This window comes from Molothrus ater, chromosome 2 (genome assembly GCF_012460135.2).
Source record: "Molothrus ater isolate BHLD 08-10-18 breed brown headed cowbird chromosome 2, BPBGC_Mater_1.1, whole genome shotgun sequence".
Lineage (NCBI taxonomy): Eukaryota > Metazoa > Chordata > Aves > Passeriformes > Icteridae > Molothrus > Molothrus ater.
Genome location: NC_050479.2, coordinates 62177410 through 62194455, shown reverse-complemented (window position 1 = coordinate 62194455; position 17046 = coordinate 62177410). Strand labels below are relative to the sequence as shown.

The window sequence follows — 17046 nt, the reverse complement described above, 5'->3', positions numbered from 1 at the left end:
TTGAATAAAGTAAAAACTTAATTACTTGTATGTTCTGGGCTATTTTCTTGTGCAGTACATAATCAAATGTTCTGGTGGTTACCAATGTCACTAAAGGACCCAGTATATCGATATAAGTTTTATTAATTTGAAAATCTCACTTGGTGTTTTCAAACACAGTCAGTCTTCTAGCTCAATGACTTGTAACCAAAATTCTCACAAGAAACAAAATAATTTGCATTCTAGGACATGATATTTCAGGGTGAGAGCAAAGAAGGATAGTGAGTGGAGCTAAAACATAACACATTAAACCAGCATTATTGGTAGTAGCATTAGGTAATACCTAATACTGTGTAGAGACATCCTTATTACTTCTCCACAATCATGCCTGACTGTGACACAGTGAATAACCTTGTTCCACTTTTCATTGTGAGGATTAACTGAACTAATGCACAAGGCAGGGATCTTGCAAAAATTATCTATGATTATTTTTAGGAACTTGAGGCTTGCTACATACCCATGGTAACTCTTCAAAGAAATGTTTGAAAGCTGCATTGATGCTGCTGAACAGACTAGGCTCAGAATAACTACAAACAACTGCAGTTTATTACTGCTACTTCCCCATTACCACATTTTCTTTCCCATTGCCAATAAGTCTGTCTCATCTAATTCCTGAATCTTGTCCTTTTGGCATCATTCAGGTTTAGAATTGATAATACACTACATTCTATCAACTATGTTAAATCTTTAATAAGACCTGTTCTGTTAAAAAATATATAATCAGCAGGGCAAAGTTAGGTTAATTCATACTTAGAACAGGTGAGGGCTGAGGTAAGACAATGCAAATCTAGAAGTCTGTATCGTTCTGCATTAAAAATCCCACCTTTTAAGCACTTTTTGGTAAAGAGAAGAACCCTGTTGCTTTAAAACTAATTAATAGAAGATATGTTATTTAAAACAAACTGATGATTTTTCAATTGGCCATTCCATGAAGCTAATGAGATAAGAACAAATAATCTTGTAATTCAGATGTGAAGTGAAAATCACCTATCACTTTCAGGATTTGCAGTTATGTTAATGTCTGTCCCTCTGTCCTGTTAACAGGATGTAACTGGAACAACCTTGATGGGTTCAGGCTTGTGACATTCCTCACAGCAAAGGTTGTCATCTCTTTTTTCAACACAACCAGGTGTCACACAAACATTGCTACCCAGGTATTAGTTGTGTAACACAAATCCTATGCACCAATTTTTCCATCAGGTTCTAGCTCTTACATTCAAGACAATGTATCAGGAAATCAACTTCTGTATCAGATTTTCCACTGATGAAATACTGATTTAATTTCTAAGAAAGCTGCTTCAAGCATTAGTTATCTACTTTCAGCTTGAACTAATAAATTTCACTGTGCCTTTTACATGCAAAACTGAAAATAGTTCCTAGACCTCTCTCTCTGTCTCAAGTGCTCACTTCAGCCTTTCTGATTAGATTAAATTAAACAATTAGTTAATTCCACCAGTGCAAGGCATGCTGATTAACTGGATGTCATTCAGGTAACTCCCATTATTATTTCTCATTTTTACGAAGTCTTTCCTGAAATACAGACATCTGACTGTGATAAAGAACTTCAGCAATAGTCTCATCAATGTGATTTGCAGAAGCAATATTGCCTCATATAACCTTTCTTGTATTTTTCTCCTTCGGCAACTTTCCCAAAGAAAAACTAAAGAAGACATTCCATCAGCATAAATTAATTCTACCAACACTCACATACCTCACGTAGCTGCTCCACAAGCTCTCTCTCTTCTCTCATCTGCTCCATTTTCCTTCGAATTGTGAACTGTGGGTCTATTGATTCCAAATTTCTCTGTGGTCTTAAGAACACTGTGATTTTTAAAAAGAGAGATTTTAGTTTAAGAACAAACACTTTTATTTTTTTATTTTTAAATTAAGCAAAATCCTTAGGCATTGCCTCCAGCAAAAAAAGTTAGAAATTTTTTTTGTCCTCCAGGACAGAAAAATCTGATCTTGGATTACAATTACGAATGGCTGCTTTTGGGATATTGCTCTGGACAGTGTCCTGAGGCAGCAATGGTGCAGATAATTTATAATCCAAATCCTAATCTGAATGGGCAAGCTTTGTCAGATGATTAAGCACCAGCAGTGTCCCTTAGAGAGTCTGATCTCTACAATGCTTTGTATTTAACATGGCAGGAAACACCTCTTACTCTTAAGTAGAACTCTCTCCTAATGAGATGCTGAATTGTTTAAAAAGCTGTGACAAGACTCCTATGCAGAACAAAATGCTTACTAGATAAGGTTATGCTAAAAAAGTAAAAAATAAAGACAAACCCATCAAACAAAGACAAATGTAGGAAGACTCAGCCATTCAGTAAGTGCCTACACTAAAAAGTCATATTGCAAATGACATAGCACACACCCTTGGCAGTTCTCCTTCCTACCAGTCCTGTCAACTCTATCACTGCCCACAATACAGTTCCTTGAAACCATTACATGACATTTCTGCAAATATGCACCTCCACCCTTCCATTTCTGTGAGCAGTAACTGCTGTGAATGGGTCGGAAGAACAAGAGGATATACAGCCAAAATGCAACCGTCCCTGTTTGTGACTCTGTTTGCCACCTGACACAAGTGTGGTCACAAGGAATCTCACCCAACTGTGTGCAGGTTTAGCTGTATGCAGGCTGTTTAAGTAATGAGATAATTGATTTAAGTTACTTCTCTAGCCAAAGGGACAGACAGACAGCACCTATGGCACTTCAGCCAAAAGGCAGAGTTCTTTCCCCTAGCTACTATAAGCTTAAGGCAACAAACTCCTTGTATATCTTTAGGCTATTCAACTTAGGCACCAAGACAGAATAAACTATGGCCAGTTACCAAACTTGCTTCCTTCCACTACTTGACCCATACAGTCCTGATTTAACTTTTCTCAGTGAACTGAAATTTGCTGTAATTTCAGTAAAATCAGTAATTTCTGGAATGCCATATTAACGCTATTTGTTAAACAGAACTGCTTTTAAATAGAACATCTAATATTACAGTTCTATATTAGCAAACTAATGTCATCAGAAATCCCAGGGATAGAGTGGGAGAGCATCCTGTAGAGAATGTGCAGGACAGAACTACAGAGAGTGACTGCAGCTCAAATCCTCTCTCTGGGTGGACAACACATCTTCATCAGTGTCACCATTCAGAAGGCTCTCCACAGAGGTGCACACATCTTAAATAAAAACATTCTTCATGCTGACCTGCCACACAATGCATGAGAGTAGCAGAGCCATGCCTTCAGATACAAAGATTTTACTGATATTTAATCTTCTGCTTTGTAGAAGGCAGACTCAACATTTGGAATTGAATTCTAAATCCAAAGTAGGGGGTATGAACAGATCCATGCTTCCTAACATTTTGTAGAAAGGTGACATGTGACTATGACTGTTCATGCCCAAAAACACAGAGGTTGTTAGAACACTGCTACATGGTGAAAAATATGTAAATTGTTATTTATAAATTGCATCATTTAAGACGGCTACAAAAAAAACCCCAAAACCATAAGTTTTTCAAGAGCAGAAACCCTTATCAAGGACTTCAATTAACTCCAGAACTGTACTGTATTAAAACTTCTGCATTAGCAACTCTGTAATAATTTACTGGAGGCTGTTTCTAAATTTTTAAGAGGTGAAATAAAAATCTCCTATCTCATTAATTAAAAATAGTAGCTGCAATTACTAAGATTTTCTAGTTCATTGTACAAGTCTAATAATTGAGCTTTGCTGCCTCTCACAGATGAAATACCTAGAGAAAAATTATTTTTGAAGAGTACAACCATGGTCTAAATGGTACTTAAAAGCCACTGTAGCTTTATTAGCAGTAGCAACATTTCAAATAATTGTTTACAAACCCAGTAGTACAGAATTATGTTCAATTTTCATAGAATTAGAGTATTATTATGGTCTTCATTCAGTTGGCCACAGCTATCGTTTTTTAGGCCTTTGTCAAGTCAAAGTTCCAAGATTTACTTCCTTCCAATTTCAGATTATAAACATACCTTATACATTACTTCATCAATTCCACCACAAGAAAAAGGCAGGCTAATCTTAGGCAGTGAGAAACTACAAATATAGAAGCTTTTCAATGAAATAAGTTTAATTGATTAAAAACCAGAATTTAAAAACCTCCACACTCTAAAGCATTAACTATAAACGTTTAGTTATGTACTGAATTTTTTAAAAAGTGTTCCCATAAAAGGAAGTTTTGGCAGTCCTAAGTGTTGCTTGCTTCTCAGCATTACACACAATCTCCAGCAAGGAGAGCCCATAACACATACAGCTGAATGTCTATTTTTCACTCTTTCAAATAATCAGTTTCTGCTTTTTGAATCCATGCTCAAGCCAGGTTATTAAGTAGTACTTGTTCCAAAATTTTTTTAAAAAGTATTTTGCATAAGTGTCAACAAGTTAGATGAGTAATAGTTAATAACATAGGTAATAACATACTCAACATACCACTGTTAAGGACAAACTTCCTGGTGAAAATTTTCATTTCTGCAATGAATTTCAGTGCACATTTCTCCACTATTAATTGTACATCAAGGAATTCAGTGTACTGAGTACTTAGTGTAACAATGTCATCCTTCAGGCAAACCACAAAATTATTTAACCTGACTCTAAATATAACAGACAAAAAGAAGGTTGGACTAGGACAGGCAGAGCTGAAGTCAGGCTGCAAGTTCATAGTTACTTTTCTCTTTGATTGACTTATTCAGTCTAAATTTAAGTAACAGAAATGCAACAACCCCAATTAAAAAAAAAATATGCAGTTGTAAAAGCAGTTTCCGCTATAACACTCCAAGACAAACGCTAACATTTCTATTTGGCTTAAGATTTAAGAGTGACAGGAGGCTTCTATTATTTCCAAATGCACAAGCTAGTCTGTGCCCCTCCTTTCATTTAGAAGATTAAAACATTAAAAAGTATTAAAAATATAGGTAAACACAGATCAAATTCAACACTGATAGAAGAAGCACCTCTAGGTTTCTCTGTTATGCTATTCATCAGTGAAATGTTAACTTAGCTTCAGACCATCATGAACTAAATTCAGTTTTTTCAAGTTACCAGTATCAGAATTCTTACATTCCACACTCACTTCCCTTATGGAGTGATTCCTTACATATGCTATCTTTTATGGTTTTATAATCAAGAACACTGAGGCAAATAGGAAATACTCTCAACTAAAGACCTGAACTAAGAATGAAACACCCCCCGTGAAGAGGGTTCAGTCCTGAAGGCTTGAGTGGTACAAGTGTGACTTCCAGAGTGGCACCTGAATAGTCAGACAGGAAAGTTTCCTTAACTGTAAGCTAAATGTTTGCATGTATCATTCAATATTTGTGGTCTTGATTTCAATCTGATTATTTTGAAAGTTTTGTAACCTTTTAATATCTTAACACCTTTCCATTTTAGGGCAACTGGCAAAACATGGCCCACTTTGCATACAAAATATTTGCATACATTTGCATACAAATGTTTTGTCAAAATACACTGTGCCTCAGTGTATTTTGACAAAACCCTGGAGAAAAACAAAACAAAAGCAGCAGTAATAAAAGTCCACTAATGTACCTGACCTTCACTGTGAACAGCTTATTAACAACAGTTTCTATTGGACAGAAATCACTATCTTTGCTTAGCTGATTGTTTCAGCTTTGTTTCTTTATGGATTCTTCGATTATGCTAGTTATGCACCTGCACCAATAAATGTAGATGGAAGAAGAATATTTTAATAGTTAAGTAACTTTCAAAAAATATTAAAAAATGCAGAAGAGAGAGCAGCAAAATTAACTGCTGTTTGAGTACAACTTGTAAAAGCTGTACTCAAACAGCAGTTAATTTTGCTGCTTGAAAATAAAACAAGTAAATAAACCCACAATGAAACTAGTTCTTGGAATTAATATAACGGGAAAAGCTGTTTTGCAGAGTAGAAAAGAGTGAAACTTCACTCTGACTTTTGACACTATATATTCCAGAGCAAATTAAAGTGCCTCCTCTGAGAAATTTAGTCCTATAAATATCCCCTGGAGAGTATTGTCTTTTGTCCTTAGCCACATGGGGCATTCACCACACATTCATGTTTCTGAAAACAAGTAAAGTAAGTTATATATGGAACACCTACCATTGTCACTGTCTCCTTCAGATGGGATACTGTAGCTAAAGTTGTCCCATGTTTGTGCCTGTGTAAGTGTGTTGAAGGAGATAGGAGGAAAACTGAGGGATGGGTCTGCTGGAGGGGAGTGATAACCAGTCCAACCATGGTGGTAATAAGGACCGGAGTGGGGATAAAAGTGGGCAGCAGCATTTCATATATGGCATTAGGATTGTATGGTAATGGCAAGGATGTAATTCAAAGGTGATTAATACAAAATGCATAAATTTTGAGAAAAGAATGAAAGATGGTGCAGAATAAAAAGAACGAAGAGTTAAATGTTAGTACTTGCAAATCATACATCATATGTGCAGTTAAGGCTGTTAAGCTTATCAAGATCATTGTAACCATAGCACTTCACACAACTTGTTACAACCAAGTTTTAAGAAAAAGTACCCATAGATTTTACTTTATAGCCTGATAAAAACCTTTCTCTGAGTCAGGAGGTAAATATACCAGCTGTGAAGTTTCAAGAAGGAAACTACCACAGAATCAGGATTTTTAGATATTTGTGTAACTACATAATAAGAACACGTCTCACAAAGAAAATTCACACATCCATATGAAAATATTATTACATTACAATTTCCCAGCTGATTTTGGAAGTAGCAACTACATTATCAATTGGATATCACTTCTCATTTTGTTGAAGGATGTTCAGTAAGTGCATGTACCACAGATGCTTTCCTTTCATTTTAATTTACTTAATAACCAATGAAGCACTACCTTTTTTTCTTGCTAACTCCCCCAGCAATAAATTCAAATCTACAATGGGTCCACCACGGTTATGTAAGTACTGGTGCTCCATAACTTTTAGAGAGGCTTCCCAGGGACAAGAATAGGCATAGAATACCCCAAAGGCTGATCCTGAGTTTGCACAACAAGCTTTGGCAAACTTGCACCACAGACAGTCTTCTGAGAAACTCAGCATCATTAATTATTCAACTGGAGTCCCTGAAGTACACAAAACTGTACATTTCCACAGAAGCTGCAACAGTCTGCAGACTATTCACCAGATGACAGTAAAAGCTTATCATGTCTACAGTTCATGACCACTCATGAACTAAATTGGGGCAGCAATACAGCTCCTCTTCTCCCTATCCATTCTGCCTTCTCTCCTTTAACTAGTCACAACACCACCTGTTACTGATCCTCAGATCCTTCTGCAGAAATTTTTTTCCTTCCCTACCACATGTACTCTGCACTTCCGTCTCTTGTCTGAATTGTGGCAAGGATTTCTCCCCAGGCTTTCCTCAAACCTCCATTCTACACTGTTTCAGAACTGGATACTGACACACTTAAAGTATCTCCTTCCTGAATCTCTTCAGCATATCATCCATCCTTTCAAAGCTTCACACTGGTTTCCTATTTTCTGACAGAGATTTAAATGTCTTTTCTGCCTTTCATAGTGATGATGCCCCTTAATGAACTCTTTCTGTATTTGATCACAATGTTCCTTTATCACTTCTGAAAAAAAAAAAAAATTCACTCATTTCTTGCTTTTCTACATGTATCCTCACATTTATCTATTGAATCCTACACACAAGCAACATTCATGTTCCTCAGACCAAACTAGATGCTATAAACTACTTCTGCTCTAAATGCTAAACCATAAACACAAATCAATTCAAGATTGCTGTGTAGATCTAAAAGCAACTAAAATCAACCAAATATTAGAAGAAAGTCCAAAGTAAAGTTTCAGTAAGGACAAGAAGTCCCTCTTTTCTAACATTCCCAACTAATATTCAGAAGGATCTTATTCATGTAGGATTTTTCCTTCCCACAATTTTGGAATCTGTATTAACATGATAGTAATACAGACTGTGTCATATAAAACTTCACCTTAAACTTCTTTTCAGAGTTCCACAGCTCTCTCTCTTGCTCTCTCTCTTTAGACTTTCCCAAGGCTGGGTCACTGCTTCTGGCTATTGGGACACCAGCTGAACTTCAGAGTCAGCACAACAAACTCTGAGTCAACACTGGGGGGTAACAGTACACAGATTTATGGCAAAAAGTAAACAGTCTGACTCTGGTAGCAATTGAGATTCTCAACTATTTTTCAAAGTACACAGATAATGCAGTTAGGGAAGAAAACAAACTGAAGGAATAAATATCCAGAGATAGAAAGACAGTAATGAGCACTCAAATGACAAAAAAATACTGTCAAGTTTCATTGATCATTATATGTTCCAACTAACTTGAAATACAAGCATGTCCCAGCATAGCTACTAACATTGTGCTTCAAGTTCTCTACAAGTCACCCAAACTGAAGGCACTAGATTCACAAGTAATGTCACACTATGTGAACAGTAGCAAGGGAACAACTTCTCACTTCAGAATACAAAGTGCTTTGTGACTTCGAGTTTTGTCAGTGCTTGCTTCAGCCTCTGACAATAGGAATTTTTTTGTCTGTGTTGTTGTCACTTTTTTCAGCAGAAACTAAGAAATACAGTGACCTAGAAATGGCACAACACAAAGGAAAAACAACTACTGATTGCAAGATGTATTAGAAGCTGTTCTAATGTCTGCTTCAAGCCAGACTTGAAGGTCTGGCATATTAAAGATAACACAAGACCTTGGCAACTCTCAATTTCAACAATTAGCACCACTTTGAACATTTTAATTAATTCATGGATGAAAAAGGGAGAATTTAAATCTATTTGCTATTTTTAGTGATTCCTTTTCAGAGAGCTAATGCATTTCCCAAGAGGAGAACTACAGCTCTAACAAAATTGTTTCTGTTCAATGGAATTTTTTTAAGGTTTTCAAAATTAATATGAATTTGAAAAGTCCACATTCTCTGAAAATATTTAAAATACAGAAGGAAATAATCTGAAAAATTTAAAAATCCTTTTACATTCAATGTAAACTTCTGACCCTTTGAAAAAATCTTTCAAGAAATGTAAGCACATTCATTACCTTTCAAAATATTTTTTTTGGGTACTTTGGGTTCTTTCTGTCAGCCATCAGATATGAATTTTCCTGATGTTTTGCCTAGCTTAAAAATGAAAGTATAAAAGGACCTTCAGTCCTGAACACATATCAGTATGTAATAACACAGAAGTTTAAGCCACTTATATTTGTGTGTGTACTTCAAAAAACTGGAATCTTTACCACAAGTCTAGAACAGCTTACTTTCACCTTTCCAAGAGACATAAACCATTATGAAATGATGAGGAAGATGGAAAGTCAAATAGAAAGCAACATTCACTTTAAATAGATGAAAATAAACACAGTGAAAATAAACTCTCCAATTTCAGAAAAAATACAGTTGCATATATTTTCATTGAAAAATTGCCACTATTTTTTCCACAGAGCATGGTGGACACATTTAAGTTAGAACACTTCAATGTCCTTTTAATGTTGCACTTGGATTTAAGAGATTTATAGAGCCAATTAATTCAAATGGAAGCTCTAACAAAGTTAAACAGTTAGAACACATTAGGACTATTTAACTTCATTAGAGCTTACATTTCCAGTAAGGTTTAACATTTCCTCGAAGGCCATTAAGAACTGAAATAAAAAAATACTATTAAAATACACTACAATCTAAGCTGAAAAACCTTTCTGGGTCACAGAAATGCTGGACCTCTTCACTAGCTCAGCTCCATGACAATAAAGCAGTATACAATTAACAAGTACAAATTCCAACCAGTGTTAGAATGCACAAAAGATGTACAAAGTTTTAAAGGAAATACAATGAAGAAACTACAGACCTGCCAAGCAAACCAGCTTTAAAAGGCTGGCTGCAGGCTTCACAAACATGCCAGTATTCTCTGACATGTACTACTTCTACCTCTAAGTATTTCTTATGTGTTAGCAAAACAGCAGAAGATGAAACAACATGAAGCTTTACTATGCCTGTGCAAGGTTTCATTTTGCTACATGGTGTATTTTTATCTGAAACTGGACATTAAGTTTTACTATTGCCAAGTTCCCCTATCTTACAGGGTATAAATTTAAGGTAAGATGACCGAAGCTAGACATGATCAGGTGAGAAACTCTGCAGTAATGGGTTCATCTTAGTGCCTGTAGTACCTCATATGGAAAAGAAAATAAATTCACATTGTCAAGTTTAATGCAACCATAACGTGACCAAAAGACACCCCAGTACTGGCATGCTCAAAGATTTTAGAATATATGAACTTCAAGTAGTACAGTGCAGAAAATCAGCATGTTCTAACCAACTGACTTTGGTATTCAATGAGGCTACACAGAGCTGCAATATATAAAAAAGGGATGAAGTGTAGGACTTGTGATCATCTGGTCTTAAATCATGTGACTTGGAGATTTTGTTGCAAACATTGTAATCCAGTCTTTCTAGAAATTCTCTCAAAAAAAGAATCACTAGGCTATTTCACCTGCATTCTAGTCATGAAGTATAAGAAACTCAGGCACAGTATGCCAAGATTCAAAAGTGCATGTTAAACTAACACTTGAACAAGAAGTCACAGTCTTGCATATTCTTCCACAAAGCAACTTCTAATCCCCAGCAGATTTCACTGTGGGCTCAGAGCACAGCCCACATCCTGTGAAAGCAGCAACATGGCCCAGGCTCCTTTGCTTTTTTCTCCTGACAGTGATATTGCAATATTGCCACTGGACTATGCAATATTATTCAATGTTTTATTTTCACCAGATCCTGAAAGAACTCATTTGTTCATCATTTAATCTGTATTTTAAATTTATGTAGAAATATCAACATTTCTAAATCATCAGAAATAGGACAGACCAAGTTTAACATTCTAACAACCAAAGAAATGCAGTTGAACAGATCTGTCTGACTATATATCACAACTACATGAGAAACTTAAAGTGTATTCCTTCACAAAAACAGCTTTCTAATACTTAAAAAAAACAAAAACAAACCAAACAACAAAAAACATCTAAATCTATGGGTACAATTTCATAAACCTTTTTGCGATGTTCCACCAGCAGTTTCACAAACTGCTGCCATTATTACCAAGTATTTTGCTATGGAAACTACAAGCTTGTAGGGGTTTACCATCACTTGATTAAAAGCATTTGTGGTGGATGAGAAAAAACAGAACTACAGTCTTAGTATGCTGAAACATATTGAAAACCTACAGCCACTCATTAGAGGTGATATGGCATGACTTAATATTGACTACCTCCACACAGAGAAGACAAAAACTGAATTAAATCATGTAGCTAATCCAGTTTTTAAGAGGAGCTGTTACCAAGCCCTCAAATATATCTCTAAGTTTGGGAGGCTTTTTTGTTGTTACTTGTTTTTAAGTTTAGTTTGTTTGTTTTCAAATAAACTGCTGCTTGTTAAAAGACTGGTGGTTATGTAGATACAGGGCATTGCAAATTCATTGAACTCAGTTGCTGGCTGAAGTAAAGATGTAACCTTTCCATAATGCTTGATCTTTACTCAAGCCTAACTACTGACAGACTCAATGAAGTGAAAAATTTTCAGAGCAACACAAATGTTTTCCAAAATAGCCTAATTATTCATATATATTATTGAACAAAATCTAAATTGTATCACCACATGCCAATCAAGCAAACAATCTTATTTCAATTAGTATGCCAGCACAGATGATAAACATGTATATGTATATAAAATATGTGTAGTTATATCCAAACACATTTTTAATATACATATAATTTTATAAAACATCCAATTTACTAGTAATGAATGAAAATTGATCCACATATAATGTGCCAAATAAATACTTCTTACAAATTCAATCTTGATTCAAAACTAGAGAACCTTAAAATGTTCTAAGCTTGTTATAACTGTATGGAAAATATTACATTGCTTGCTTCTTAAGGGGGAGAAAAAGAAATATCTAATTATAACAGAGGTGTAAAAAACCCCAAACCAATACACACAAACCACTTTCCCACATTACCTGATCGTGGCTTCAGGCCAAAAGGGATTGTGGTGTTTGTAGTAGGAGACATTGTTGGACTTTTATCCTTATTCTGTGTAATTCCAGAACATACATCAAAGTTAGAATAATACCCAGAAAATATCTCAGCATATCTGACCATGCAAAATGCAAAAATTAACACTACTGCATGCTATAACTATTCCCATAATCTGATCACAATATAGTCCCAAACCTATGATAATCTCCCTTTTTTATTGCACCCTATTTCTCTGGTAGAAAAGACTAGGTTCTGACAAAAGACAGCAAGATATTCCCCCTAGTTATAAATAAGCTCAATTATTTATCAGTTTTCTCCCATGTCATCACTTGGTTCCATCAAACATACATTTTGTGGCAGAGTACATTTAAAAAACCAAAGCAAAGGCATGTTTTTTCCTTAGACACGTTTGTTTCTTTCACAGAATTAATTACTACTCTGCATGGTAACACTGAATTTCTGCATTAAAAACAGAAAAGAGGAAATTAAGCTTATGCCTCAGAGTAGGATCTCCCCTGACCCTGAACTCGGCTAAGAGCTGCAGCAGGAAGAATGGAGCAGCATCATACCACCAATGGCAACACAGAAAGAGTCCTATGACCAAACCCCATAATGGGAATCCCACTTAAAAAGTGATTCCACTGGGAGCTGGGAACTACAGAATTCCCATCACCAAGACTGGTGGATGGTGGCTGGGTGGTCACAAATTTGCAAGATGCTTATGCCCAATGCAGTACCGAGAGAGAAGGCCTATTTCTGCACAAAAAAAAAAAAAAAAATAAAAAAAGAAAGAAGGTAAATAATCTCCATAAGGAGCTCCATATGGTTTTTGCCTTTTTGATCTTCCAATGAGATTTACACTAGAAAGATACAGGATCAATAAAATTAGATTCCACTCTGATAACTAATCAAGGACTTGACACAACTGTGCAAAAAGAAACTGCACTGAAATCAATAGAAAATCTTGTTGAACAAGGGAGAATTAAAAAAGAAAAATTAAAAATTGTGTCTGAATGGAGAAAATGTAAAAAAATTAAACGTTTTGTACTAAACTGCATAACTCTGAAACAAAACGATCAGAAAGCATATTTTTATACCCTAGTAAATCTCTGAGATGACAAGATTAAACCACATGCCAATCAAACCACATATTCATTTCTGATGCAAATCTCAGCCATGTGTTCTGTGGAATTCAGTTACGTTTCATTTAGTCTATGAAACATTAATATAAAACATATAAGAGACAAACAAATGACATCTTACCTCATTGTGAGAGGTTTGCCCACTTGTGTTCCAAACAATTAGATCATTCTTCATGTTTGGAAAATAAAAAAAAAAAAGAAGAAAAGACAAAAAACATTTCAGAACCTGTATTAGTGATACATTGCAATGGGAAATTTTACTAATTATAGTCAGATACACATTAATACTTAAGTATTTTTTTCACTGAAATTAGTTATTTGCATGAATCATAAATGTTTCTATTGCTAGCTGAAGAACTTTTTTAAAAAGCATGTGGAAACAATTCACACAGATTTGTCATTAATTTTTTGCTTCAATACTAAGGGATTATAAGTACTTTTATAAGATTTTAATGTTTGCTGGTTAAAATGCCAATTTTAATTAAACTCTCACGAAGGTTTCATTTGCAAATATAGATTATTTCAAATACAGATTTGAAGAGAGGTATTCTGTAAACAATTACATTTAGAATTACAACATAACATACCTTTTGTTACCACTTCTGTTATAGTTACATAGGAAACATGTACATCACATTGATAAATATGAAACAAAATCATTAATTCAGCAGTGATCATAACTCAGCAGAAAGACAACTGGAATAAGTAAATCATAATTCAATCAAAAACAACTTCTCTAGGATCCATTTTTTTTTTAAATTGACAAAACATGGAAACACAAGAGAGCACTTGGAACATTAGGTCCCAACAATCACAAGACTTTATCACAGTAGTATTTGATATTATGATTATACATACGAATATTTGAAAAGCATCAAGATAAATTAAAAATAAAAACCACCTATTTCTGGATAGAACAGACAATATTAAGGTACTGCCAATATAGACAGCATCTTCTGTAATTTTGTTCTCACAATACCCTTATTTAAGGTTTTTTTGTAGCTCTACATTTCTGGATCATTACAATGTACAAAGCTTCAAATTTGAAACTTTGAAAACTATCATCTCAACCTATATACAGTCTGTTTGTAATATTAAATATAATAAGAAAACCTGCTGTTAATATAAACTTAGAAACTTATATAACTACAAAAGAGTATTTGGGGTAAGGGGAGGAAAGGAGTCAGGTACTCCCATTTTCTTGAAGACCAAACTTTGAGACGACATTTTTTCCAGGGGAACGCAACCCCTGCAACTCCTATGCTTTTATTGGATATATTTGTTATATAAGTTCTTTCCAAATGCATGGGTCTTAATCAACTTTCCATTTACAGTCAAACCTTGAGACTCATGCTAAGCCAAAAAAAAGCCCAATCCCCACACTGGGCCTAAACCCGTTATCCCCACATACAAATTGAGAGAATGCAATGATCCATTCCAAATGTTTCCACATTTATTGCATCTGGACATTTCCATACCTGGCTCAATGACCATTTTTCACCCTGTTCACAAGGTCTTGCTTCAGGCTTTGCTTTCTCCATAATCAACTCCCTCCTCCTCTGGAATTCCAGTTCCTCTTCAGCATTTTCTCTCTGTAAGATAAATAACTCTTCTGTCAGGAAATAGATTTTTTTTTTTGGCATAGCATTACCTTGAAGTATTTATTACAAATAGTGTGATGAAAAGCAGACAGAAAAGCAAGTAGATACTATGTAAGAGCAGTTCCAGCATTAACAGGTGGATAATGTAAATCTAAACCAACTACTTCATAAAAAACATCATTTCACCAGACAGGATACAGAACAAATAATAAGCAAAATATATCACACTGTAAAACTCAAACCCCTTACTTTAACTATACTCCCTGTAACTATAGCGACAGAACTCTGGAAAAGCACTAATTTTTATTTTACAAGTTATTTTGGGGTTATTCTTAATGAATATACTACTGTTTTCCTACACCAAAAGGTGGAGATTTGGTGGCAGGGGGGGATCTAACGGTAGCTGAAGATGCATAACTGAACTGACATACAGGGAGACAGGGTGGGGAAACTAAAATGAAAAAGTAACAAACACAGAAAAACTTCACATACACAGACAAACACACACACAGAGACAAAAACAAACAAACCCCACAACAATTCCATAACTTAGCTTTGCCCTTCAGCCTACTTACATTTTACCTTTCCTACTTGGCAGATTACCAATTGAAATTGAAATTGTGGGCTCATTTTCTGTCTTTCCCCCGCCAGAATATTTTGTAATTATACACTCATTTAACATACCTGACCAAGAGAAGACATGTCCATCTGTATTTGACCACTATGTATAAAGACAAAGGCAAATATGTAATTCATTGTGTAGCAACTTGAACATGATGCATCTAACAAATTATTTTTTCTTCTAAAGAAGGTATATAAACACACTTTACTGTAGACTCGTGAAATTCTAAAACTGTTGCTGGTTCTGTAGGATACAGATTCACTGCACTGCTCTCTGAAATACCCATGCTTAATCTGCAAGGTTTGAAATAAAAACATTGTACTGGGCTATAACTTTGGCAACCATTATGTTCAATATTTAATTTCAAACAAATATATACATGAAATACTTTTACAGCTATCATTTTAACCTGTTCAGTGTCATCTTTTAAGAGCTTTTGGAAATGCCTCCTGATTCTTCAGTTCAGTCTGAAGCATCATTCATGGTTTCATTTGCAAAGTACCACCCTGAGCAATGGTTTGTATCAAAACAAAAGGACCTGTTTATTACCAACAACCATGTTGTTATCTAGAAGTCTGCAGATTTTTGTATCTAATCTCTAGAATTCAGTGTTCAAATGGAAGCCACAGCCCTGCCTAGATATTTCCACTTAATCTACAGTGGCTGAAAACAAAGTAGTGAAACAGAAAATGAAAGAAAGCAGGAAATATAGGAAGGCAAATATAGAAATACAAAGCAAACATCAAAAATACTGAAAAAGGTTGAATTCAAAATCTCTTCCCAGAAACAAAATGCTGTCTATGTGTAATAGTGTATGCAGATTTTAAATTCTGCAGAATACTGGAAACAGTGTTCTGCAGAAGAGTAACTGGACAAGCATTTAACAAGTTTAATAATCACACCCACTAGCAAAAACAGCTTGAAAGAATTCCAGTCAGTGCACATTAAGCACACCAGAATCACCAACTGCTCCAGCCCCTACAGTGTTTTCTCCTAAAGAGCCTTCAGTGTGAGATAAGGATGGTCCTGCACAGAGTTAGTTATTTCAACCAGGTTACCTAGACTAGGCCACCAGAGTTATACGGATGAACAAAGGAAACTGGAAAAAGTTACAATTGTTGACATGCTCTAGATTTAAGTTAAAAGCAAATACAAGTTTTGTGCATCTTAAAAATAAGGAGCAACAAAAGCATTTACATTCTTTCTGCACATAAAACCTCTTGAGTATGAGAAAACTATGAAATGCTAAAAAACCCAATAATTATTAAAAAAAACTGTGAGGAACCCATGGCTCAGAGGACTGAAAGTCTATGGCATCATTTGACAAGTACTGGGTACTCAAAGGTATCTTGCTGCTTAGGACTGGATGCTAATACACAGGCGGTGTACATTCAAAAGCCTATATGGCACTCAGAAAATTAAATATAAATGCTCATATTTTAAGGTTAGAAAAAGAAAGTGCAGCCACAAACCCCCCAACATGCTGTAAAAACAACAGTAGAGAAATACAGACATACATGACATGATTAGCCACCTTTAAAAGTAATTTTTGGAATTTACTGTAGTATTTCTAATGAAAATATATCT

At 35.1% G+C, this 17046-nt stretch overlaps 1 protein-coding gene across 6 annotated transcripts in view; it reads right to left on the bottom strand.

Moving 5' to 3' along the window:
- LRCH1 (leucine rich repeats and calponin homology domain containing 1) overlaps nt 1-17046 on the bottom strand; it is a 116543-nt gene that overhangs the window by 23153 nt on the left and 76344 nt on the right. For 3 of the 6 annotated variants that reach the window (XR_004980254.2, XR_004980256.2, XM_036383282.2), the window contains 6 exons: nt 15522-15558; nt 14715-14828; nt 13358-13405; nt 12076-12148; nt 6164-6271; nt 1751-1860 (listed from right to left, as the gene is read on the bottom strand). Coding sequence is in view for 2 of the 6 variants with exons in the window: in XM_036383282.2 (XP_036239175.1) it covers nt 1751-1860; nt 6164-6271; nt 12076-12148; nt 13358-13405; nt 14715-14828; nt 15522-15558 (490 nt within the window). In the remaining 4 variants the exon portion in view is untranslated. The remainder of the gene's footprint in view (nt 1-1750; nt 1861-6163; nt 6272-12075; nt 12149-13357; nt 13406-14714; nt 14829-15521; nt 15559-17046) is intronic. The other 3 variants (XR_004980258.2, XM_036383307.2, XR_004980255.2) reach the window with 2 other exon arrangements.